The sequence below is a fragment of the Pholis gunnellus genome, assembly GCF_910591455.1.
Source record: "Pholis gunnellus genome assembly, chromosome: 11".
Lineage (NCBI taxonomy): Eukaryota > Metazoa > Chordata > Actinopteri > Perciformes > Pholidae > Pholis > Pholis gunnellus.
The window spans coordinates 15840036-15864288 of record NC_136538.1 but is presented as its reverse complement, the minus strand read 5'-3'; the positions used below and the strand labels follow the sequence as shown (position 1 = coordinate 15864288).

At 41.4% G+C, this 24253-nt stretch overlaps 2 protein-coding genes across 2 annotated transcripts in view; one reads left to right on the top strand and one right to left on the bottom strand.

The window, feature by feature from the left end:
- neurl1ab (neuralized E3 ubiquitin protein ligase 1Ab) overlaps window positions 1-8195 on the top strand; it is a 30745-nt gene extending 22550 nt beyond the window's left edge. Inside the window, exons 5-6 of the mRNA XM_079168950.1 lie at window positions 3204-3383; window positions 3863-8195. Coding sequence (XP_079025076.1) covers window positions 3204-3383; window positions 3863-4107 — 425 coding nt within the window. The 3' untranslated portion in view covers window positions 4108-8195. The remainder of the gene's footprint in view (window positions 1-3203; window positions 3384-3862) is intronic.
- A 4035-nt stretch (window positions 8196-12230) lies between these two features.
- Window positions 12231-24253, bottom strand: part of LOC306702849 (SH3 and PX domain-containing protein 2A-like) — a 47854-nt gene continuing 35831 nt past the window's right edge. The window contains exons 8-13 of the mRNA XM_079168565.1: window positions 21869-21982; window positions 16734-16851; window positions 16302-16630; window positions 16079-16128; window positions 15365-15484; window positions 12231-15168 (exon numbers count right to left, since the gene is read on the bottom strand). Of these exons, the coding sequence (XP_079024691.1) occupies window positions 13240-15168; window positions 15365-15484; window positions 16079-16128; window positions 16302-16630; window positions 16734-16851; window positions 21869-21982 (2660 nt within the window). The 3' untranslated portion in view covers window positions 12231-13239. The remainder of the gene's footprint in view (window positions 15169-15364; window positions 15485-16078; window positions 16129-16301; window positions 16631-16733; window positions 16852-21868; window positions 21983-24253) is intronic.

The following is a 24253-nucleotide window of genomic DNA, read 5'->3' as shown; positions in this document are numbered from 1 at the left end:
ATACTGCAGAGTGCTTTTGATTTGTGTGCAGTCGTCACAGATGAAGACAATTCATCTTAATTCTTTGAAAACAAGATTCCTCCACCCAGTGTTGTCGTGTAGCTAAGTTAGCCCTCTTACTTTTCTTTTCTTTTTTTTTTACAGTTAATGTATTACTACAGGCAAAGAATTAGTTAGAATTAGTTTAAATTCTGTCTCGTGATTCATTTGTGGATTTCAGTTTTTCCTCTCTTTCATGTAGTCAGTCAGACCAGGGCTGAGGAGGTTATTTCTGTCTTGCGTGGGCTCCCAGCAGCCAGCATTATGCCTCAGGATGGGGTCGTTGATAGCTCCTTATGATGCCCTCCATATGCATTATTAAAATGTAATTGCAAAGAGGTTTGAGATGCTGGGTTTTCCACCCACAGTTCGTTCCCTTAACACTCGTCTGCCAATCATCTCCTTTTTCTTCCCTGTGCATTTTCTTACACATCCCCCCCCCCCCCGACCCCCCGGTGGCACACGCCGCCCGTTCTTCGAGTCATTAACCACTCCAGCTGTGGGGAGTGCATTTGTGACGTCTCTGCTCACCCACTCGCTGGAGCCCCATGCCACGAGTTGCCATGGAAACAGCTAGCCGGTGAGGCAAGTGACAGTTTGTCATGGCTGGGTGTTGTCGAGCCTGTGAAGTGGAACAGATGGGAGTCTGTTGCTCTCACATAATCATTTTGTCCGCGTTATCTTTATAATTTCATGTGAGATATTTGGAATCAATAATGACCTTTGGTAGTTGTGTAATCTTAAAGCTGCTATAATCAATATTTTTTAGATGAACAATTGATCAAATTTGAAAGGGGTCACGCTGAGTGACAAACCTACAGGGAATTATCACCCGACTCTGAAGCGCCCTTCAGCTCTGCGGAGCTCCAGTCCTCAAATTCATTCACTTGCATCGCTCTTATCGTTTTTCGGCTCCATCAGAAAGCTGATTTCAGTGGTAAAGCCCCAAAACTGTACGACACAAAGACACAGTTAGCGACTAGCTGGTGCCCAGAGGGAAGCCTTTAAGCTAGCTGTTTAAAAGACATATTTCCCAGAGCAAACATTCTGGATTTACATTTACTAGGTGGACACAAACTCAACTCCATGAATACTAGTGTTGCTCCATAACCAGTGTTGCCTGATCAGATCCCAGCCCAATCACAACTTCAAACCGTAAAAAACCATGACATGCGCAACTGAAAACACATCACAATCATACCAAGCTTCATATATCTGCATCTAGTAACCAATTATAAAATGTTAGATAATTAGGCTATTGCTACCCAAAAAGAGTGCAGTCAGAAACCCAAATGCTCCCGTCAAAGTAAATGATGGCGACATCATGGTAAGTAGGTCCTCCGTTGTCCCCAATGAAGATTTAATACAACTCATGTCATTCTAGAATTAAATGAGTAGATAATACGAGTCTTATGCCTGATGTTGCAGCCTAAATTTCATCTACTAGCCCAATGTCATTTTTCACCACCCAACTTACTCAAAAATAGCTAATTTGGCCGGAAACCAGCCCAATCTGGCAACACTGTCCGCAATTGCTGAATGTGTAAATGAGCAACTGTTTGCCAACAAGTTTGCCACGTCGGCTCAAAAAGTTATGTTCGTGTTGTGTTTACAAGCTTGTTTCTGCTGCTCCCAAGTGGCCAAAAAATGATTTATTGCAGGTTTAAAACCTGAATAACAGATTGCTTATTTGATAAGCAAGTGTTGAAAGCCACCACATGCTCAAACACAAATAAGTCTCCTGTACTGCCTGCATAACTAAAGACATTCACATACTCATTCTGGTCAAACAGCCAGCAGTAAATTCATAATACAAGAGAAGATGAAAGGTATGCTTGATGAAAGGGTACATGAATAGACATGCAGGTTTTCCAGTCTGCCTTATTAGAGTTGACCAAGACATTTGCTAACAGCCGGGCTGCCACATGGATCACGATAAGTAGGTAATGTAATGGTGTGTAAATGCTACACTATGCATACACGTCTCCGTATCCACTTTAAAATATAATAATATAAATAAATAGAGGACTCTCACAAAAGCCGGTCTCAGCACAGTGGTACAAACACATTGATCTCAGCACTAAAAAAAAAGCACGCTAATTATGGAAAGGTTTTTGTATAGATTACCAGAGGTCCTGTATTCATGCATATTTTGCCACGTCTGTTGATTTTTTAAGCAGCAAGTCGTTTGTTGCGTGACTAAAAAGCTACTATGGTTTGTTTACGTAGGCTGAAACTGAGACTGCAGTGGTTGGAGTGGTCCAAAGAAAATGCACGACTTCAGAGCAGTGGATCGGAGCACGTAGCTAGAGTTATGCAACAAACTGTATGCATTTTGTTTTGCTAACAACAGACCACAGAAATGTGTCTCTTATTTTAAACCAACAGTATTTCAGCAATTTCAGCAATTTCTCACCATCTGTGGTCCTTTTTTTAGTCGTTTCTCCACTCAACACTGTCATTGTAGGAAAGTTTGGACAAGCACATTGTGGTGTGTGTAAGGATGTAAACGACCAATATTAGATCATTTGACACATGGAAGGACGGTGGTGCCAAGTGAGCGGCCAGCCCGACAGGGTGACAATATTTCTGCCATGGTCAGTTGAAGGACAATGTATAAACAACAATGGCGTGTTCCTGCCAGACAGCCTGGATCAGAATTTGTCTGCCAATATGAGAACTGATGCCAGAGCCGGTGGGTATGGGGGGTGCGGATCACACGGGACAGACAACAGATCGTCTGTGAAAGCATTTTGTACCCTACCCAGAGGGATCATGGGCTCATGAAGAAAAGAGGGGGGTGGAGGTGCTTGGCGTCTCTGACGAGACTACACCAACTCATGGGCTCTTGACTCACTCACACACACACCCACACGCAGACCTCACAAGTCCTCTGTTTGGTAATTGAAGAGATTTAATGCATGTGTGAGTGTGTGAGAGAGAGAGAGAAAGAGACAGACATTATCAGAGATGCAACAAGATATTCACTCACCTCCATTTGCTAATTATCAGCTCTGAATAACTCCTCAGAGTGTGAAAGATGAAATATTTGATTCCCAGTTCCGAAAGCATTGCATTTGGCTCTTTTTAACACGTACTTTCATAGATTATCTGTATGTTGCTAAATCTTTGTTGTGACCCAGATGTCTCCTCTTTACCTTCAGGCTCATCTCCACACCCGGACCCACGAGGCGTTTCGGTCCCCAGCTCCCCATCTTGTACACCCAACTCCCCCACAATGCTTGGCAGCGGCAACTCCGAACCCAATCTCAACACTCCCTTGAACATCAACCTCAATTCAAGCCTCAACTCCAGCTACTACACAGTCTTTTCCTCCTCTACAGGTTTGTCCAAGTGTTCCACTTTACTCCTCTCTCTATCTGTCCATCTTCTCTCTAGCATTATCCCCCCCCCCCCCCCCCTCATGGGAATTTCTGTCCAGATGTGTGTTTTCTTTTTTTCTTCGTTTATGAAATTGATTAAAATGCAGACATGCAGGAGGACAATAAAACAGCCGTGACAATAACAAAATAAAAAGCTGTGAACCCAGACACACTCCTGTTAAAAGCTCCAGACAGCACGACAGGAAAACACCTGGCAGATAATGGCAGCACAAAAAGCTTAATTAGCAGATAAAAACAGTAGGGATGGTATGAACAGCTTAAATAAAAAAAAGGTACACTCGATATATGTGTCACACATGTGAGCGTAGCAATACAACTACAGTTGTCTGCCTGAACTGCTTGGGAGCCTTCCTCCAATTTTTGGCATTTCTTAGTAAAAGTTCTCCCTTTCACACATCTCTAATGTCTTCCCTCTAAAGGTACAACCCCAAGCTCTCCATTCTCCAGCCACCCAGAGTCCCCTACCTTCCCATCGTACTCGGGCTCGTGGAGCGACGAATGCACCATTTGCTACGAGAATGTGGTGGACACAGTCCTCTACGCCTGTGGACACATGTGTCTCTGCTACACCTGCGGCCTCAAGCTCAAGAAGATGGCCAACGCGTGCTGCCCCATCTGCAGGAGGACAATCAAAGATATCATCAAGACCTACCGGAGCACGTAGGCTTGTGCGAAGACAATGTGTCGCATCGTCAGGTTCAGCTCAAGGTTTTCAAAGCCATGTAAGACTTTGTAAAGTCGGATGCAGCACAAGTGAAATCCCCGCTTGTTTGTGTGTGCAATCTTGCTCAGGTACTCTATCAACAGGACTTAAAAAACTCCATCATTAAAACATTAGAGATGCGTTCTGGCTAATGCACATCCTTGGGGAATCTCACAGTTCCTGCCTATGGCATCTCACAGTAAGGACCAAGCAATGGGGTTCATCACAACGTGCGATCAACAGAAACAAAATATGTGCAGGTACTGCAGAGAGGACCATGACCTACTGTTGTCTAGTGACTCAGTGATTTGTGCATCTGTTGAAGAGAAAGAGTAATCTGAAGAGGCATCTGTCCTACTTCCTGCAGAGTAACCCTTCATTCTGCTGGTGATGGTGTCGCTGCTAGCTAGTTTTAGAAGATGTAAAATTGTCCAGAACTGCACAAGAAATAAGGAGAATAAATATGTGGTCTCACCAGCTGCTCCTCCACAGCTTGTCAGAGTGCATTAGGTCAAAAACTGTTATTTTAGGGTTAGAATCAATTCTGTGAGATAGGTTAAATTGGAGATTTAATGAATGCTTCCAGAGGCCAGTGAGTTTGTATGGTGAATACTTTGCAGTACGTCTAAAATAAGCCATTTAAAAAAAATACTCCTCCTGCAACGAACCACAATGCAATGCCTAAACCTAAAAAGGTAAAGAATAAATAAATACATTATTTTGTTGGATGTCTTACTACCTGCTGAAAATTCAGGCAAGGTTAGATTTTTTTTACCCTTGTGCAAAGGGTAAAAAAAGTGTGCGTGTTGTCACCATAGAAGGTCACGCTCGAGGTGAAAGAGGATGTAAATCAGTGAAGAGACGGTGAGGGAGGATGTTGTATGTTTGGGACGAAGACAGGGGAGGAAGGGGTACCTTTTGGTGTGTGTCTGCACATCGTTTCAGTGCAGAGAAAGTGTTTGCTCACTCAGGCACAACCCATACATCAGAGGTTTGTATGAAAGCCATGTGAAATGTGGGACTTGCATGAGTTAAATATCCTGCTTCTTGGCGGCCTCAGTGAGCCGGCTGGATGCTGCAATTGGAGAAAAGTCATTAAAATAAACATTGGTGGGCAGTGAAGTATTTTTAAAATGCTGAACGAGCACATTGGGATGACGACTCAACCTCTCCATCGTTGTAAGGAACCCATGAAATCCCACTAGAAGTCACAGATGGCTGTGCTTGCTTCAGATTACACACTTCTCTTTCATATGTACATACAAATTAAACATGAATATTTGCTTTCAGTGGTGACGTATTTCAGCGTACTGTGTCTTCAAGTGGAAAAAAAAAAAATCACTTGAGTGCAGTCAGTGGCAGGGATGTAGCGTGTTATTGTGGGACATTGCGAGACATTCATTTGCATATCAGTTTCTGAGTGCTGCTCTTCATCTGTAAAAGCAAACTCCAAGGACATTTTCCCTCGACTAATCTCGTGCTTTATGTGCTTCTTTGAATTGTTAAGAAATACAAGCTATTTTCAGGTGTTATTTTGGCCTCGCTGAAACATTACTCAGTAATTTGTTAATTAGTAAGTGCTGATTTGTTTTTGTTTTTCAAGGTATTGAAGCTTGCCATTTTGCCGCTGTGGTGGAAAATTAGCAGTTACGTTGTACAATATTTGAGTCACGGTTAAGTTTTCTTGTGTGCCTTTAAGAAGAGAAGTCTGAACACACTTTTGGTCTGTTCGGCTCCTCGCTGTGAAATCCAGGATGTTCATATTTATCTTATAGTCATTCTTAGATGGTTGTGACGTCTCTGGTGTGAGCAGGTTTAGCCACACAACCTACAAACACAAACATTTCAGTGTGCTCAATATCAGTGTGGGAATTCATTCACTGCTAAAGATGAAATGTTTGAATATTGCCTTGTCCCCCCCCCCTGTCACTGCATTGCATAATACTGGAATTTTCTGTGCTTGAGATGCTCAGCCTTTTATATTTCTAACTTTTTTTGTTTTTCTTCCTGACCAAATATGACCTAACAGAAATTAAATATTTGTGAAACATTTCTGATAGAAAAATAGTCTAGATGAGTGTAATATTAACTGTACATGATCATTTCTATTTATTTTGTCAATACTACTATAAAGAATTATCACAGTTTGTTTAATACGTAGGGCTATAGTTTCCAAAAAGTACGAATAGTGTTTATTTTATTGTTGCATAGTTAAAGATTATAAACCTTTCTTCATCTGAAATGCTCTGTGGATCTGTCGAGCTGATTTTAACTTCAAGGAATAGTTTGACATTTGGGGATCGACGCTTATTCACTTTCTAGGAGAGTTAGATGAGAATATTGATACCTCGCTCCAGTACTACGGAACGTACTACCGAGTATTTATACTCAAGTACTGTACTCAATACATTATGTGTACTTTGCGTAAGTATTTCCAAATTATGCTACTTTACACAGGGGATATATTGTATTTTTTACTTTTTGCTTATACACAATTGAACCAGTAAGAATTATTGCAATATTCTATGTAATAATATAACTCTGATGGGAGTACTTTAACTTTTGATACCATAAGTGCATTTGACATTTCGGTATTAGCGTAGGTTACAACTTTTACTTAAAAACAATTGTTCATTGTTCAATCATTATTTTTACAATAACAATGTATCAAATGCCAACCTGAAAACAATGTGATAATGTGTAAGGGGTCGCCAATTGTCACCCGAATCTGCAGCCCCCCTCAGCACCAAACAGCAGACAAAGCTGGTTAGCTCTGCAGTGCGCTCATACGGCGGTTACAGCTGATATGTCATCGCAGAAGCATAGCACCCACCCTCCCGTTCCCCCTCAGGTAAACCCTGTTAGTCTGCACTTTAGCTGTTGGTTGCACCGTTAGCGCTGTAAGCACCGTTTGCTGCGAGCCGACTGCTCAGCAGTCACGTTGAGAGACAATCAAAAATCTCCCAGTCTTGTATACAGCTCATTTAAAGACTGGAAACTGGGAAACAGCTAGCCAGATTCTATCCAACAGTAAAAAAAGATCTGCCAACCAGCACCTCTAAAGCTCACAGCTAGTAACCTCGAGAGTTTTTAAACCGTTCTAAACAAGCAAGCTTTAACATGTGAATTAGTGCATGTTGGATGTGCTTGTAGGCAGATTTTGTAATCTTTGAGTTAGGGGTGTAAATCAACTCAGTAAGTTATTAAATTCTTTCTTTTGACAATGATACGATCCAATTTTGATTTGATTGAATTTCGGGTCCTGCGATCGATATCATACGGCCATTTAACACAATCAGTGACATTTATATCAACTCACAAAAAGCATCTAAAATATAATTCGACAATTTTATTGCTGGGCTCTGTAATTGGTGACACAAATGTGCCACATGAATTTCAAAATAAAGACATATCTTAAAGATGATTACATTGACGTTTTCACTTTGCATTGATGATATTGGATCATTGAATCCATATATTGATCTAGATAGATGTAGCTTTGCACCACGACTCTGGACAGAGCCAGACTAGCTGTTTTCAGTCTGTGGCCACTTGCCGTACAAGTATGAGAGTCATATCAATAATTTTATATAATATTTTGCCAGAAAACGAATAAGCGTATTTTCCAAGATGTCAAGCGTTTCCTTAAATGCCATATAAATGATGCTATTAAAGAGAATACAATGTGTAAAGGTGGCATTGGTTACCAATTAGTTGGTGAAACATATGAATTGTTAAGGCTTAGGCTAGGCTAGTTTGTCCTACTTGTGCATATTTAAATTCTATCTTGACTTTGTGTTGTAGTGAAGCAGACCTGCGTAGTTCCCATATACAGTATGATCATAATTCTGACAGTTTTTTAAATGTGACCAAATGTTTGCTGTCCAAACAAAACAAAACCAAGTGGGCATTGTGCATTTTGAAACAAGAAAATCAGCTCATAACTTTGGGTTCCTTGGCTTGGAATTTATATTAGTTGTTAAAAAAAAACATTCTTACGGTTGTTTAATTATGTTCAGTTTGATAAATAAAGTTTAAGTCTGAATCACTGGCCCTTTTTTCTTATTTATTTTTCACATTGAGCTCATACAGCTGTTCTTTATGTACAAGAGAAAGCCTGTCGCCTCCTTCGGTTCATACATTTGACTCGAATTACAATAAAAAGTTCAAACTAACCATTTCACAGCTATTCCTTATTATGTTTTTTTGCACAGCAGGAAACAAGTCAATCTGGCATGAAATATAGGGAATGAGAGAGCATAAGTGCCATTGTGTTTTCCCAAAGCGTGCATTATATAAATGGTTGACGTAATGTCTCATGTAAGAAAATTCAAAGTAGACAAAAGTTAGAGAACAAAAGAGCAGCCATCTTTAACGCAACCACTCGCCGCAGTAGTGTACTTGACTAACACACCCTCCATATACTATATGAATAACAAAGGCACAGGCTTTTAGTAAACAGCTATAACTCACAGAGAAACTGTTTAGAGTTGTGGTATGTAGACCTGGCCAGAGTGAACATCATCGGTTATTTACGAGCCTGCGGGCTTGGCTCTAATGCAGCTCTGTTTTATGCTGCACTCCAATAGGCACGAAGACAACCCATGATGTCCGGACATGAAACAGGCAGCGGTGGCTGCCGTTCATGGCCAAGTGTTCTCAAAGGTGCGAGGGTAATACACAGCCAGGATCTGTGACAGTGACATGAATACAGTATATCTTACTGGTGTCTGTGTACACACAGACTTTCCACCCAGACCTCTCAGTGAACCTGGCTGCCGGCCTTCTGAAGGCTTAAGGGCTTGGCAGACTTGTTTTGAGCTGCGTTGTGGTATCTCATCTGGACAGCTGTTTGGTCAAACGCACACGCCGTCTATTAAGGTATCAAATTTGTATTCCAAAAAAAGCTAGGGTATCGATTTTGACTTCTAACTAGACATCTGACAGCCAGAGATTGAGTTTGTTCCTCTGTTCTAGCTAAGGCTTTAAGCTTTCGGTGTTCAGCGTGATGTAAAAATCTTTTCCTCTGTGAGATTTGCAGTGTCGAGGGACAGACTGTGAGGAGAAGTGCAATTATATTTAAAAATATAACTTTGTTCACGAAGCAAAAGGGATCTCAACCCCACATCTTCTAATTGGGGTTGATGAAGACAGAGTTGAAGGTTACCGTGATGCTTTGCTTAATCTGTAATGAGAAGCTGAGTGCTGCTGCCCTCCAGAGGCCAGAAGCAGCTCCAGCACCTTACGGAGAAACCCTCAAAGACAAAACCATCAGCAATGATTTAATAACGACAATAGACTGGGAAGAGGTTACTTCATAGTAATGCTCAACGTTTTTCAAGGCAGAGTCGACATGTTTAATTTGTATCTTTTAAGGTGTTGTGAAAAACAAAATGTACAAAAACCTTCAGACTTAGGAACCGGCACTACATTTCAACAGCGAACAATGCAGCCAAACTGATTGTGTTGCCATCGCTCGCTCGCGTCACAGTCAGTTAGGACGCGGTAGCAGTAATTTCAATGAGACACACAGTCTCTGAAACTTTGAGGCCACAGACAGAGAATATTTGGTGGCCAGGGGCCAACGGGCCATGGTTAATGTGGAACCCTGGACTTTGTATTCATATATTCAAACTTTTTTCCTGTTTGGTATAAATAATATCAATTTGTCAAAATCCTTTTGACTCAAACTCTACTTACTGTAGGGTTTTTTTCCCCAGAGCTTTAAATCACTTCGTAAGTCTTCCTCAATATGCTCAGCTGTCAGAATACGATTGCTAAGCTCAAGAATGAACTTCCACACTCGATACATTACATTACACTCATTTACAACAACCTGTGACACAGTGGCTGACACATCACCTCCACATTTTATGTTACAAACCTCTTGAGGGGTCTTTATCTCACCTGCAACATGTTTCATTTCCTTTTCGTTCTCTCTGACTCCTGTGATTTATTATTTGCAATAAACACATACTCTACACATGAGTACAACAAGCAAGCAAGTACGGACACACAGCCAGCAGACAAACATGGTATAAAGATGATCAACGGGCATCCATAGCTTCGTTCCAAGCCAGTGAGTGTAGTATGAGATCCCAATGGAGGAAACAGCCAGCGGGATGGACATATTTCACATTGAACTCCTGTAGGCTGTAAATCTTATTATATTTCAGGCACCAAATCTAATATATAAAAAATGTGCAGTGTCTGACAGTAGAAAACTGCATCAGTGTTTTGATTTGGCGTTTCTCTGATTATAACTGAAGGTGACAATTTTATGGGCTACAACTCCGCGCTCGTAACTTAAACTTTTGCTTGGTCAGATAAATTAAGCAGCCCAGTGACCACAGAATGAAAGCCAACGAAACCACATTTGTATGTGCAGGTTCTCCTGAAGCAGAAGCTGCTAGATGAGGCCAATCAAAGTGAATTGCACCACTGTGCGGCTCAGTGTTATGGGTATAACAATGGAAGATATGTCAGGCAACCAAGTGTGATCTAATGTATTTTCATTACAGCATCCAGCTGGTCGAACACTCATCTGTATTGCATATGGCCAGATGTGAGTTTATTCTGGATATAAACACATTAAATATTGAGATCCTCTCCTTATTCCAATGCAGAAAGCTTTCAATGCAACACAACTAAGACACGTAACATAACCACTGATTATGGCCTGTGACATGTTTTAATTACATTGTTTATTATACGCCACATTAACTTGCAATTAATTCAGCAGATGATTACTCACATGACCACACAAAACACCACATGTGGGGCATTAAAGTCAAATTAAATAGATCTTTTTTGGTCTGCTACAGAATAGGCCTTCAGATTTGCTGTGTTCTCTGAGAAGAAAATATCCGAAACCAAGAGGGAAACATTTATACATTTTGGTTTCATGATGGCTAAAACAGAAACAAAAGCCAACATTAGCTTTCCTGATAAAGTCTATTTCTTATACAACAAACGTGGACAATCATTTCGTCCTGCATCTGCGCCTGTTGAACGAGCTACCAAACAAACATTCCCCGTGAGCTACTGACGTCGTTGTGGGCCTAATAGTCAATTAGCTGCTCAGCTGCAGCGCTTTCAACAGTAATCTTACCTGTATAGGTCACTTGGGTCCGGACGGTGACATGTTGGATCGATCCTTCGTCAGAGCACGTTTTCGGTGCAACACCTGCTAACTGACAGCGTAACAGCTGCTGTCAATCAAACCGGGACACGCCCCTTCAGTGGTAGGTGCATTTCTGATATTTTGAAGACCTTTTGAATTATTAGCAATTCATGTGAAAACACGCTGACTTTATTTTTAAATACATAAAGGGTTAACTGAATGTGACTTCAATTGGACTGAAAATTATAGTTTAAATACGTTTCTGCCATTTCTTCCCCCTGATATGCATCTGATATCCGTTTTCTGTTTTTATGAAATAATAATAGAAAATACAGAGATAACATATGGCTCACTACTAACAGAAATACAAATACTATTTTGGGGGTATTTTTTGCCTTTTATTTTGATAACAGACAGTTAAGAGGTGAGACAAAAAAGGGGTCTTTATTCCATATTGGGTCCCCAGCTTGGACATCAACTGGGGACATTGTGATTACAGTCAATTATACTACCTGGACAGTTAATTGAATTTAGTTAACTGTGTAGATTTATTGTAATGTGCATGAATGTGTGTATGCTTTTAATGTGATTTCTACACGTAAGGGATAAAACGTCCAGCAGTTGCCACTAGTGGTTCAAAAGCAACCCTAACATTATTAATTTGACTCTATGAAAACGTAATGTGACAATATCCCTTTTTATATAATCAATATTGTTAAATAACATCCGGCTTATGATCCATTCATAGGACCATTTTTGGACATGAGGGTGGTGTTGATGAAGGGGCACTTAAGTTCATGACATTGCTGTGGGAGTACATGTCAGAAAAGGTTGGGAAACACTGTACTATCGGACCAAATGTGTGGGCAAACATTAACTATGAGGGATGAATAGTTTATAAAAAAAGAAAGTACTAATGATTGTTCAAAAGTGCATTTATTGAATTCATTCTTTTGGCACTTCAGTTATCATCACTGGTCACACAGTTAACATAAAACAAAAGTGAGCATCTGCTGCAGCTGAAGAGTAATGTCAAATTTACTGCCCAGCAGAAATTCAAACTGTTATCATTATTAATAGAGCAGTTCTTAGAAATGTTTAAGCGGTTGTGAAATTGTTTTTATCAGTAAATTCACAATAATAATAAAATAAGTAATAATAGGATTTTTAAGAAATGAATAAATAATTTTTTCACTGACGTTAAGTTTGAATTTGGGACAATTAGCCCCTGAAATGAAACTTAAAAATCGTTTTAAGGGAAGATCACAAGCAATTGTTTTTTACATGTAAGTGTAGGAAAAAACTGTGATAATCAGAGATGCTCACAAATTGTTTCGTTAGGACAATATTACAAAATTAAATGGATAAAATATATCACATAACGGTGACGTACAGGATAAAGAGATATTAAAAAAACATGCAAACAGACAGCACCATGGTGAGACTAACACAAAGCAGCTTTGGCAACAACTGAGATTTTCTTTACGGAAAGGAGGAGAAAAAGGCTTAACTTCAACAGCTCAAGGCATCGTCGGTGTAATGAATCATTTCAAACATGCAATAAGCTTTAAATGCTTAAAAAGTTTTTAAAAAATTACATTATAAACTTACAGAGAAAGGTCCAAGGAGTGGACACAACATTATATCTTAGTTCAAGTTAAAGGTAACATTTGAAGAATAGCATTAAAGCATTCTTCCTCTCTCTGGTGTTCTCTTTGGCTGCGTCACTAAGTCTCAATATATTGCTCCTAATGCGACGTCTCTGGCACTGTTTCATGTAGACTCATTTTACCAGATGTCTCACTTCATTTCAAAGTCACAATTTGATCTGTCTGCTCGTTTTGGCAAAGGTACCGGGTAAGATTTCCATCCTTACTTAATGTCTTAGGGTCAGCCTTTTTCACAAAATCAATCTGTTGTCGTAGTCTATAAGCGCATGTTCAGAGTTCTGCCAGCTCCACACGTGAATGTTAGTGCTTTTTCTCGAGGTAATTTGAGGGAACCCATCCTTTTCTTGGTCTGCCATTGTCCAGAATCTTGCAGTACCACCATCCATTGGGGTTTCTGTCCAGGACCTCCAGACTCGTCCCCTCAGGAAATCCCATGGTCTCCTCGTCACCATGATAATCTGCTATAGAGAGATACACTTCTCTGAGGTTGTTATGAATGATGTGGGGCTTGGGTTTGACTGTGGATACAGGGAGGACATTCATCTGAGAGCTGAGTCCAAGGGATTCTGAGCTACCGGTACCAGATCTGTTCCTGTTGGGTAGTCCTAGGTTGTTTGGCGGCAGGCTGCGTGGCACAGTGCCGAAGGACGCGTTGCGGCGCACTGTGGGGCTGGCACGAGGATGGTCTGTTGAGTTGAGGGACTCGTTTCTCCTTAAAGAGCCAACAGGGCTGGGACCGTCCCTGATCGGGGCTGAGATGAAGACGGACTGAGGTCTCACAACCTGCTGCTGTTTGGTGCTGTTCTGCTTTCGTAAACCAAACAAGCCGATGGGTTTGGAGAGGCCACCTGGAGGCTTGGAGGGGATGGGTGGAGTGACCTTCTTTAGGTTTTGGTTGATGTTGTTCAACGCCTGCACCCTTTGTTCATTCTTCTCCAGGCTGTTGGACTTGCTGAGGCTTCCAGGTTTAGTCGGGGTGCCATCAGATTCAGACCCTGCCATGTCATCTTGTTGTCTGACGGGCTCCAGGAAGTAAGTCGGAGCCCAACCCTCTGTGTCTCCCCAGCGGATATACCACCAGCCACTCTCCTGCTTCTCCAGCACTTCCACCTCTACACCAGCAGGGAAGCTGAGCTCAGACTCTTGGACTTTCTCATAGGGATCTGTGGTTCGATACAGGCTGCTGCCTTCCAGGTCAGAGTCTCCTCGGCTGCCTTTAGAATAGATGGAGGAGAGATCCGACGTGCTCTGAGATGAGAAGGAGTCTTCTGAGGAGATGACTGAAGCCGTCTCAGAGTCCTCACCTTTAGTTTTGGTGCCGTTCTTCAGCTGCCCTGTTGGCCGCAGCTGTCTTCTCAAGGTGCTGATGTCCATCTTCTCTGCACTGGATGCCTTGGCTAGTTGTGGTTTAGGCCTCACCACTGGCTTTGGTTTAGAGCAGGACTTGATGGAACAGGATGCCTTGCTTTCCTCTTGGTCTTTCTTACTTCTGGACAGATCTGGAGTGGACTCAGTGGAGGCAGATTTAGGACTGGATGTCTCCTCAGCTTTGGTTGAAAATGGGCTCCCATTCAAGTCCACCTTGAGCTTGTTACCTGCAGGTCTCCACCCACCTGATGTCGGGTTTGCAGTCTTGCCAGTTTCTGACAAGACACTTGTCTTGGAGGAATTTGAGTCCCTGCTGCACTGCCGCTCTGGCATCTCCCTGAAGGGCCGGAAGCCGTCGTTCTCATAGATACACTCTCCCTCCGCCTCCGCCTCCCCTTCTGCCTCGTGGCCATCTTCGAATGACTCACACATCTTGAAGGAGGCACTGTGGAGCGACGAAGCCGGAGAAGGCTTTGAGAACTGGTGGGATCCCTTCTCGGAGGAAGCGTCCTCATTTTTAACATCCACCAAGGAACCTTCTCCCCTCAGAAACTCAAACTCAGACTCCATGTCCAGATCACCAATGGCAGGAACATCATATTCTGGCTCTTCATACACAGGCCTTCCAGGAGACACAGGGGACTCCGGAGCTTCAGACCCAGGGCTGCTGGGAGGTGCAGTCTCCACTGAGTCTTGTTTTTTGACAGGCGGAGCTGGAGGTGGAACTTTTGGGCGGCAAAGAGTGCTGGTTCTACGATTCAGGTTGGGCTTTTTACGTTTGTCAATGTAGGAGCAGGGAGCCCAGCCCTCCTTCTCTCCTATGTGGACGTACCACCAACCACCAGAGTTCTTCTCAATGACCTAAAATACATTTTCAAAAAAGATTTGAGTCTTTATATGATGTCATTTTTAAACATTGTAATTCAAATTTCTCTTGGAGAAGATAGGGTTGTTATTGAGCTTAGAGGAATAAATTGATATATCAAGAGATTAATAGTTGGTACCCAAATTTTTTAAAATGTTGTGACTGAAGTTTACCTTGAAAAAGAGTGCTTACCTCTGCTTTCTGTCCTCCATTGAAAGTGATACCATCAGATATACAGGACTGGAAATCTGCAATGGTATAATACTCGGCTTCCACTGTAGGGGGCTCTGGTGGGGAGGGCAACTGAAATCCCTTAACACAAAATAAATTGGCATTGTTAGAAGTACCGTCAGTGGTGGAAGGTAACTCAAGAGTACTCAAGTTGAGTCCAGTTCTAAGATACTTGATCTTTATTTGAGTATTTCCATTTCATGCTGAAATTAATTGTTACTGCAATACATTCAACATTTTGTATTTCTTTACTCCACTACACTCATCATCTACATTTTCAGACTTCAGATTTTACATTAAAAAGATCAGATTCAGACCAGTCTCCAGCCTTGTTGACTTGTGGCCCCTTACAAACAAAAACAACAGTGTCTGATCGGGGCCCCTTGTAATGTTTCAGATGTCTGTGGTTATGAACTGTTAGCCTTTCCGCCAAAGACAGATCTGATCAGACAAATTATTTTTTTCAGATAACATTTTATAGTTCTACCGTATTCTGAATGTAGAACTTTTACTTGTAATGATATATTTTCACACTAATGTATTGGTACTTTTACTTGAGTAAAGAATCTGGATACTTTTACTACCACGGTTTATTGTTTATTATTTGTAGAAAGGAAAAGCCACATATCTGTAAATGAATGGGAGAAATGGAGGGCTGAAAGATCACGCTCTTACCAGGGTTGCATCTCTTCGAGGAGGAGGTTTTTGCCTGAGAACCGGGGAACCTGTGAAACAACAACAGACACCAAAAAAAACCCATACATGATTGTTTGGTTGCATTTAAGAATAGACGATAAAGATAAAAGTTTAAAATTGAGTAATTAGAAATCTACTGTTACAGATTGACAGGAATTCAAGTTATGACAGAAATTCAAACAATCATAACGATTTGACTAACCAATTTCCACCCGATGAGGGGCGATGCGAGCTATTGCTGGTGAGGAAGGCTCTGCTTTACTTTTCCCATCCTGTGGACTATTGACAGGGCTGGAGTCCGCACATGGGATCGGCAGGCTGATCTCCTTCTTGGCCACTTGGGGGCTCTCTGGGACTCCTTCAATCTGCACATCCTTCTCACTCAAGGCTTTCTTGTTCAGCAGGTTACTGATCTCCATGATGTTTCCGATGATCTCCACAGGTCCCGTCACCGTCTTCTTGCGGGGAGAGAGATCATCTTTCATCTTCTTCAGGTAAGAGGCTGGAGCCCAGCCCTCTTTATCTTGGTACCTGTAAAAGTAAGTTACAAGAGAAGATGATCTTTAAAAACAAGAATCATCTTTTTCGAAATGATAGATGTAAAAATGTCTGAAAAGAGTGAGCAAAGCCTTACCTGATAAACCACCAGCCTTCCAAGTTCTTCTGAATCACCTCCACTATTACTCCTTTCTCGAAAGCAATTTCATCCTTGCCCTGACTGGTGTAGGGCTGCACTGTTAGGTACTTCTCTTCTGCCAAAGCAAGAGCGGAAAATGACAACAAAGCTAAGACTTTGAGAGCTGTGAAAACAAAATAATCCTTGGAAAAGGAAAGTGTATATTCTATAAATCCTTTCTATAGACTTTGTATGTTGATATGATCATATTGCAGTAATGACAGATAAGGGTTCACAAATATACAGTAAGATATATTATCTTGTGATTCATTGGCACCAACTTTGCAACGTGATACTGAAAGAGGGGTGTATCTTTTTCTATATTACAGACTGGAACTGTTCTGCTTTCTGGCAGTTGGTTCCGCTGCCAGATGTGCGAGTGCATGTGCTGTGTGTGTTTAAATGTTCTTTGGCACATGAGATTTGTCTACAATTTTTTTATGAAACAGACGACTTCATAACGCAGCGAAGAACTACATAACCTAAATGATTCTTGTATTTAGAAAAAATGATTTGCCATCGTCGCAGTATGTTATACGTATATGTTTCAACTGTGGTCAAATCAGTCGTAACACCTAAATCATATTCATAATTCACGTGTGGCCGACCATGAACTGCAACGTCCACCTTATCTCCCCCTCATTTCCTGTAATCTCTCTACCATAAACTGTCAAATAACATCCATAGAAATGAACTAGTACTAGTGCATATTCCTCAAAATGTCATAGAATGTAGAGTGTCATCGTATCAACCATCTCAAAATAATTAGCTGGTATTCATTAAGGGTATTGACCATGGGGAACTACGGCTCATGGGGCCAGCTAGCGACCTAGATGTGTCCTTGGCCTTGTGGCAAGCACCTCCAAACTCAGCACATAATAGAGAGCAGAGGCTTCATGCTGATTTATGCATTCCCATGAGGCCAAGGGGCAGAGCAAAGACATCATTTCCTGTCATTATAGCAATTCCTTTGTAAATACAGACAGCACTGGGAGAAGAGGTGTGTTCAAAAAAGGAGAAGGCCACATAAAAAAGGGCTAGATATGCCGTCCTCCCAGTTGGTAAACAGGAAGCAACATTCTGGTGACAAATTATTCCATTTTCCTTTTCTCCACCCGTTTCCTAAGTTGTGTCGGAGCTGAATGGGTGTGGGATTGTAAATCCCTTTACTTGCACAAACTAGAGTAGGCACCACGGGTTAGGGTATTTCTGTACGCTTTATTTTCCTTTTGCCTGGTTCTTCCGGCCTCGTTGTGTCGGGGCTGGTGAACCATTTTCCTCTCACCAACCTCCTTCAAACAATATCCAGCAGAGCAATGAAGGGAAACTCTGAATCAGATGTTATGTTAACCACAACATGCATCGCCTGGATCAGTGTTATAAATGATTCTTGTGGAGTCAGCAAAATATCTCTTTTTTTTTTTTTTTCCCCTTTTTTTTAAAGGACAAAGCAGGATTTCAGTCCTAGGGTGGAAACAACTCTCTCTCCACTCTAGAGAGCAGCATCCACTGCCAAGCGTTAAGTTTGGAATGAACTCAGTAGCTTATCCTCACTCCACCGTCAGCAATCCAAATGTATTTCCAGTGAAAAAAAGCACCGTGACCATGATAAGAAGAACACGTGCCAGTCTGTGATTGACAATGTCTTGCTACAAATAAGTGAGAGATTAAAAACGGGTCTTTGTTTATCTGTCAATATTGGTTGCTATCTGCACCACAGCGCGATAAATATCTGTTTCTACTATACTTTTTTAGAACATGCATTCATTAAAAAAAACTACATGCACACTTCATTTGCTCATAAAAAAAAAGCAAAATATGGCTCTAAAATGCAGCATAAGGCATTCCAAAGTCTATTACGCAACTACTTTCAGATGAGTGGGTCGGTTTTTTTCTGTGATTCTGGGAAGATTGGTTTTGGCACACTGTGTTTAATTATAACAAAAATGCTTACATGGGACAATTTTGAAACAACATTTGAGCTTAGCATCAATAATTGGTGTGTATAAAGTTGATGATTTCACCTATGCTTTCCAAGCTCATTTCATATTAAAGTCAGTTAGTGGTTAGTTAGTGGTGGGTTGTGGCTCATGATAAATGCATTTGCTGGAAGACAACACAGAGGGAAAGACTGAACAAATATGTGCATGAGGAGAGGGAGGAGATGGCCCGTGTGACAAGAGACAATAAGTAAGACAATAACACAAGGAAGAGAGGGAGGTGATGCAGCATCTGTCTCAAATCACCTCGGCTCTGCTGCCGGCTGATGACACCCCCCAACGTCCATCTCCGGTCCAGCCTCTTCAGATGAGCCTTATGCCGCTTAGTAACTGACAGACACACGTGGTGACCAGATGACAACAAACAAACACGGGAGACATGAAGAGCGAGCACAAATGTTACACAAACACACAAACGACATGGCTCCAACAAGAGACCCCATTATTAGCTACATGGAGGACATGAAAACAACACGGCAAAGCAAAACATGGTGGACAGTTGAAGTGGATGGATGGAGGTTACAGAGGAAGTGTTAAACCCAAGACATCTTCTCTGTGGATTATAATTAGGGTGTTGTTAGCATGGTTCTCCCGTCCTGTTGTGTTGGAGCATCTGGGGCACACATTGCGGCTGCAAGAATGTCAACCAATTAATAGAGCAGCTGCATGGAGCTGTGACCCAAGAAGGTTTAAATTTCCCAATACAGTGAAGATGGGTATTCTGCCAACCGCGAGATCTTGTGTCCTATGCCAAAATAATAGAAGATGCAGGTCCTGTAAATGATCTTATATAGGAAATAGAAAGTACTTTTCATCACTTAAAGGTGTTGAATTCAACATTCAGAGCATTAGTATAGCAGCAAACAACGTTATAGCAGAGAATTACGTAACGCTCCCTCTGTGTGTCGTAATCACAGCTTCTCTGTGCTTTGTTTGTGTAGCCGATCCGGCCACACATGCATGTTAGTGCTCTAAATTTGGAATTAAGCACCTTTAAATTCTGATTAATGATAATATCAGACAGAATCACAGATATTTTAAGTTAGATCCTTCTAGGCAGGTGTTAATGTGATTAAACAAAAAACTAAAAAAGTCAAATTTAAAAGGAATTGTTTTTGGAAAATATTTGCTTTCAGACGAAAATTGACACCACTCCCACAAATAAATACGTTACATCTCACTTTTAATTCTTTAATTTAAAAATGACAATTTACCAGACAATGTATTGCCTCTGAGCAGTTACCAGGCAACCAGCAGAGACTCCAGGAAGTCAATAGTCGCAGTCAAAGTATTTACATATAACATGTTAAGTTGTGAGCTTCATAGGGGATGGTAGGTGGATTTTATAACTGTTGGATAGAGCTAGAGTAGGCTAGCTGCTTTCCTTCCGTTCGTTCTTTATGCTAAGCTAAGCTGCCCGGCTGCTTGCATTAGTTTCATATTTACCACACAGACAGAGTGGTATAAATAAAACATGTTTCCCAGAATGTCTAACTATTCCTTCAGGCAATATGTTCATGTTTGTGTAAAATTTGACCAAAACAAGGAGGAGGATGTGTATTCACTTCCATCAGTGCACAAAGTCTCATCTCATGCTGTCTGAGCTTTCAACGTGTCTATTTTTTAGCTTTGCGAAAGAACCATCATGAATTCCAAGGCCAGTTTTTTGGCTTTTAGAAGCTTTTTTTCCCTGTGACACCGTGGTGGCACAGACTGCTGAAGACCACAGGACTGACAAAGAGATGCTTTATGAGTTTCATGCCATTCCCATGACTGAATAGACACATAAACACTAATTACACTGACAGATTATCCTTCCCGAAACCCCCTGGCAGCAAACTCCTGCTATCTCTGACAGGCAGATAGGAGCGGTGGGTGTAGACGTTTGCATTTGTGTCTGTGTGTGGTCATACATTTGCGGTATGCATACATGTTGAAATCTTTTGTTGATAAATCTATCTGTATTCTCAATGGGGAGAAAAGGACATTTAAGCATATTGTGAAACAGTAACAGTTTAGCCTCATGTATCCTCTCTCGCACTCCCTTCATCCTTGAGTCATAATATATACAACACCAAGGGGATCCTGGGTCTCATTGTTACAGAGTACAGCAATTGTACAGAAAAAGATGTTTTGGACAGAGTGCTGGAAAATCTTGATGTTTGTTTGGAAGTGTAATTTGCAACTTAATTATTTCCGTGCCTCCAGTTTGTTGGGTTCTCTCTAACATAAGGCTGCATAAATCCTTACAAACAAGCTGCAGTTGCTGCACTACCTGTCAGGACAAAGTCTGAGTATGGGACACTTATTGAGCTTTATTGGTCTGAGATTAAAATGTTCTCTCTACTAATATTGAAAAGGCTTGAAGAATGAAACAATGGCTTGATAACCTTATCTGACAGGGCTATCAAGATGATTGCACAATTGGACGCCATCCTCACATGTGCATTTTATTCTAGCAAACCAAACTCTACATAGGTGTGTTTCTTATCAGGGTTTTGGATCCCTCTCTGACTCCAGTAAGCTCACGAAACGTAACATCAACACTCATCTACTGCTCTGTAACCTATCTGCATTCCGCAATGATAAGCAGACACAGCATGAAATAGCATAAACTCATGTCTTGAGCTTCTTTTATATTACAATAACCATAATTTAAAAAGCATTAGTTGTGAAATATTCTCATGTTGTTTTCCTTACTGCTGATAGAAACACATGCTTCTTTCACAAGCTCACTCCACGGAGGTCATATCGCTTAATATTGCACTGAATCCATTCTGTACAGTACATCACTTCAGTGGTTGTGGGTCTAGTCTCTCCTGGAACTCCTCCCTGCTGCAAGGCCTGAATCTACACTCTGTTCAAGCGTGCTTATGATGGCAGGCAAACAGAGAGAGGTGTTCACACTAGTCCGGCGTCAGCCGTCAGCGTCAGCCGTCAGCGGTGAAGTCGGGGCGAATTTTGCTCCATTTTGTCACAGATGAAAGGAGGATTGAGGGCAGAGGTGGCGTGTGCGTGGGTTTGTAACAGAGTGTGTGAGGTTGTGTTTGTATGTGTGGTCGGGAAGTGGCAGGAGACTTTGCAGTGACTTACCTTCCCCAGCTTTCGAAGCGCCAAGCTCCAAGTCATCCCGTGTGCCACTGTGGGAGTTGAGATAGGTAGCAGGGACCCAGCCCTGCTCCTCTGCAGTGCTGACGAACCACCAACCTGTGGAAACATACACAGGCTGAAAATCACCAGGACTCTGTAGAGTGTACCGATGTAAAGTGGTGCACAGTGTGCACTTCTGGGTCATACAATCCATCGTACGTCATACAATCCACAACATAGCAAGATAAGATTTGTTGAAATTCTTTGCAGATGAACTTGGGCCTGTGATAGGATTTGTTTTAGTCATTGGGCCCTGATTTGACAGAATCTATAACTATGATGAAGGCCAAGAACATCAGAGGGAACACCGCCTGGCTGTAGCTCGACTCGTGACGAGGACTTTGTCAACCTGCATTTCATCAGGATCAGTCATGATTTCAGCGGGCAGGTCATTTTTAAAGTGCCGTTTCTTGCCAAAATATCCATTTGCAACGTCGCAGCTAATTTGACTTGGTTCCTCTGAGTATGACGGCATTGCTCTGACAAACTTCTTTATGACAAAATGCCCAAGCTGGAAAGGTGTACATACATGGTACACTTCAAAAATCTGATCCCAATAAAGTGAGTGGGGTAAAGCGATCCATTGTGTTCGATAAGGTGTGCTTTATAGGACCTTGTGGGAAATGTAAAGTACATATGAACACTAATCAGAACATTTTAACTTGTGCTAACTCAGTTCAACAAAAAGTCACCCCACATATGTGGTGGACAAAGCTGGCACAAAAACTGTCCTGCGGGGTATGCCGCACATATGCTATTTGTTGTGGTAACGGGAATACAATATGGCTGACAGCTGTCTGGACAACCCATAAAGAGGATAGGGGTGTTCCATCACACTTTCACAGCTGGTCCAAACATCCAGTGTACATTTTCCAACTGAAATGGTGAATAATGAGGTCATTTAGTTGCACACAAAAAGAAGCAGAATGTAGTATGATACACAGAACCAGCAAGAAGACGTATTATTTAGTTAATGATATGGCAATATGGAAATAACATCAACAAGATGTAGACGCCTATATGTAATGATTCATCTGCATTTAGTGAAATATGTTGTAATGATGTCCTTCATAATGAGACCATAATGAGATAGGTTGCAATTAAAGGCTGCTGTGATCAGAAGAGGTTATTACTGGTGTTTGAGGTGTACAGGAAAGTACACAGGGTTTCATTCCATTGTGTTGAATCTGCTTTAAGTGGAGAAAATATTTTGTTAGGTGAGAGAGATTTTGAAAAATTACAATTACAAGAAGCCCTCCTGGATCATGGCATCTTATCTCTAAGCAAAAACTAAATAAGTGTGGAGATACAAACCTCTACTAATTCTGAACACAGGCTGCTGTTATATCCAAAGGCATTGCCGCTTTCACTTCAATTTATTCATTTCTGCAAGAATGCTCTTAGGATTTGGTATCAGGTTCCTTTCTCGGGCAGTTTCACACTGTATGGTTTTAAAAAAACAACTAATAATTGTGAAATGTTGTCAATCTCAAATTCTGATGACTAACACAACTGGATTTGTTCACCAAATGTGTCTGGAAACTAGAAGCATTGGAGATATCCTGCTGACGGATCAAATGGCGTTCTCAGCGGAGGAAATACAGAAATTCATTCCAGGCCTTTTTGTAACTACACATGCAATCTCTGTGATTCATATGACGCATGAATTATTTAATTGATGAACTTGCTCAGCTACACAACGGCGTTGCATAGAGTTAGGGTGGGTCCGCAGAGGAGGTTGCTGTCAGTGCCTGGCTCTGAGCAACATGCTGGCTACGGCTCAGGTACGTAACAAGCCATGTAATGCGCTCAGGCTTTGCACCAAAGCTGGGGCTTGAACAAAACCTCATGCCAATAAATCAGACAAAAACAAAATGGTGTCTACAATATTCAGGACTGAAAATACAGACTTAGTTTCCCCACCAGTGGAGCTGTGAAAAGATTCAAGTATTGTTCAGCATTTATTACACTGATTAATAAGTTAATTATACCAACATTTTACTTTATATCTCAGTGAGTCAGTGAAAACATTTAAATAAATCTGACGAGTCCTGTTTTAATGACCAGCAAAGGGCAACATCGACTACATTAATGGCACATTAAATTAAACTGTCCATTTTAAAGAAAGGTCAGCTTGGCAGGAGTAAAAAGACCAGAGTCAGCTCAATAAAGACTTACAGTTGCAATTTGCCATTTTCACACTGACATGCCTGCTTGGGAAAAAATGTCATTCTCACCTCAGCATACCGACACTGTAAGATGTGAGCAAATATAAGAAATAGTTGTAAGCACTGTGTGATGTACTTTAATTGAGAACACTTCACTGTA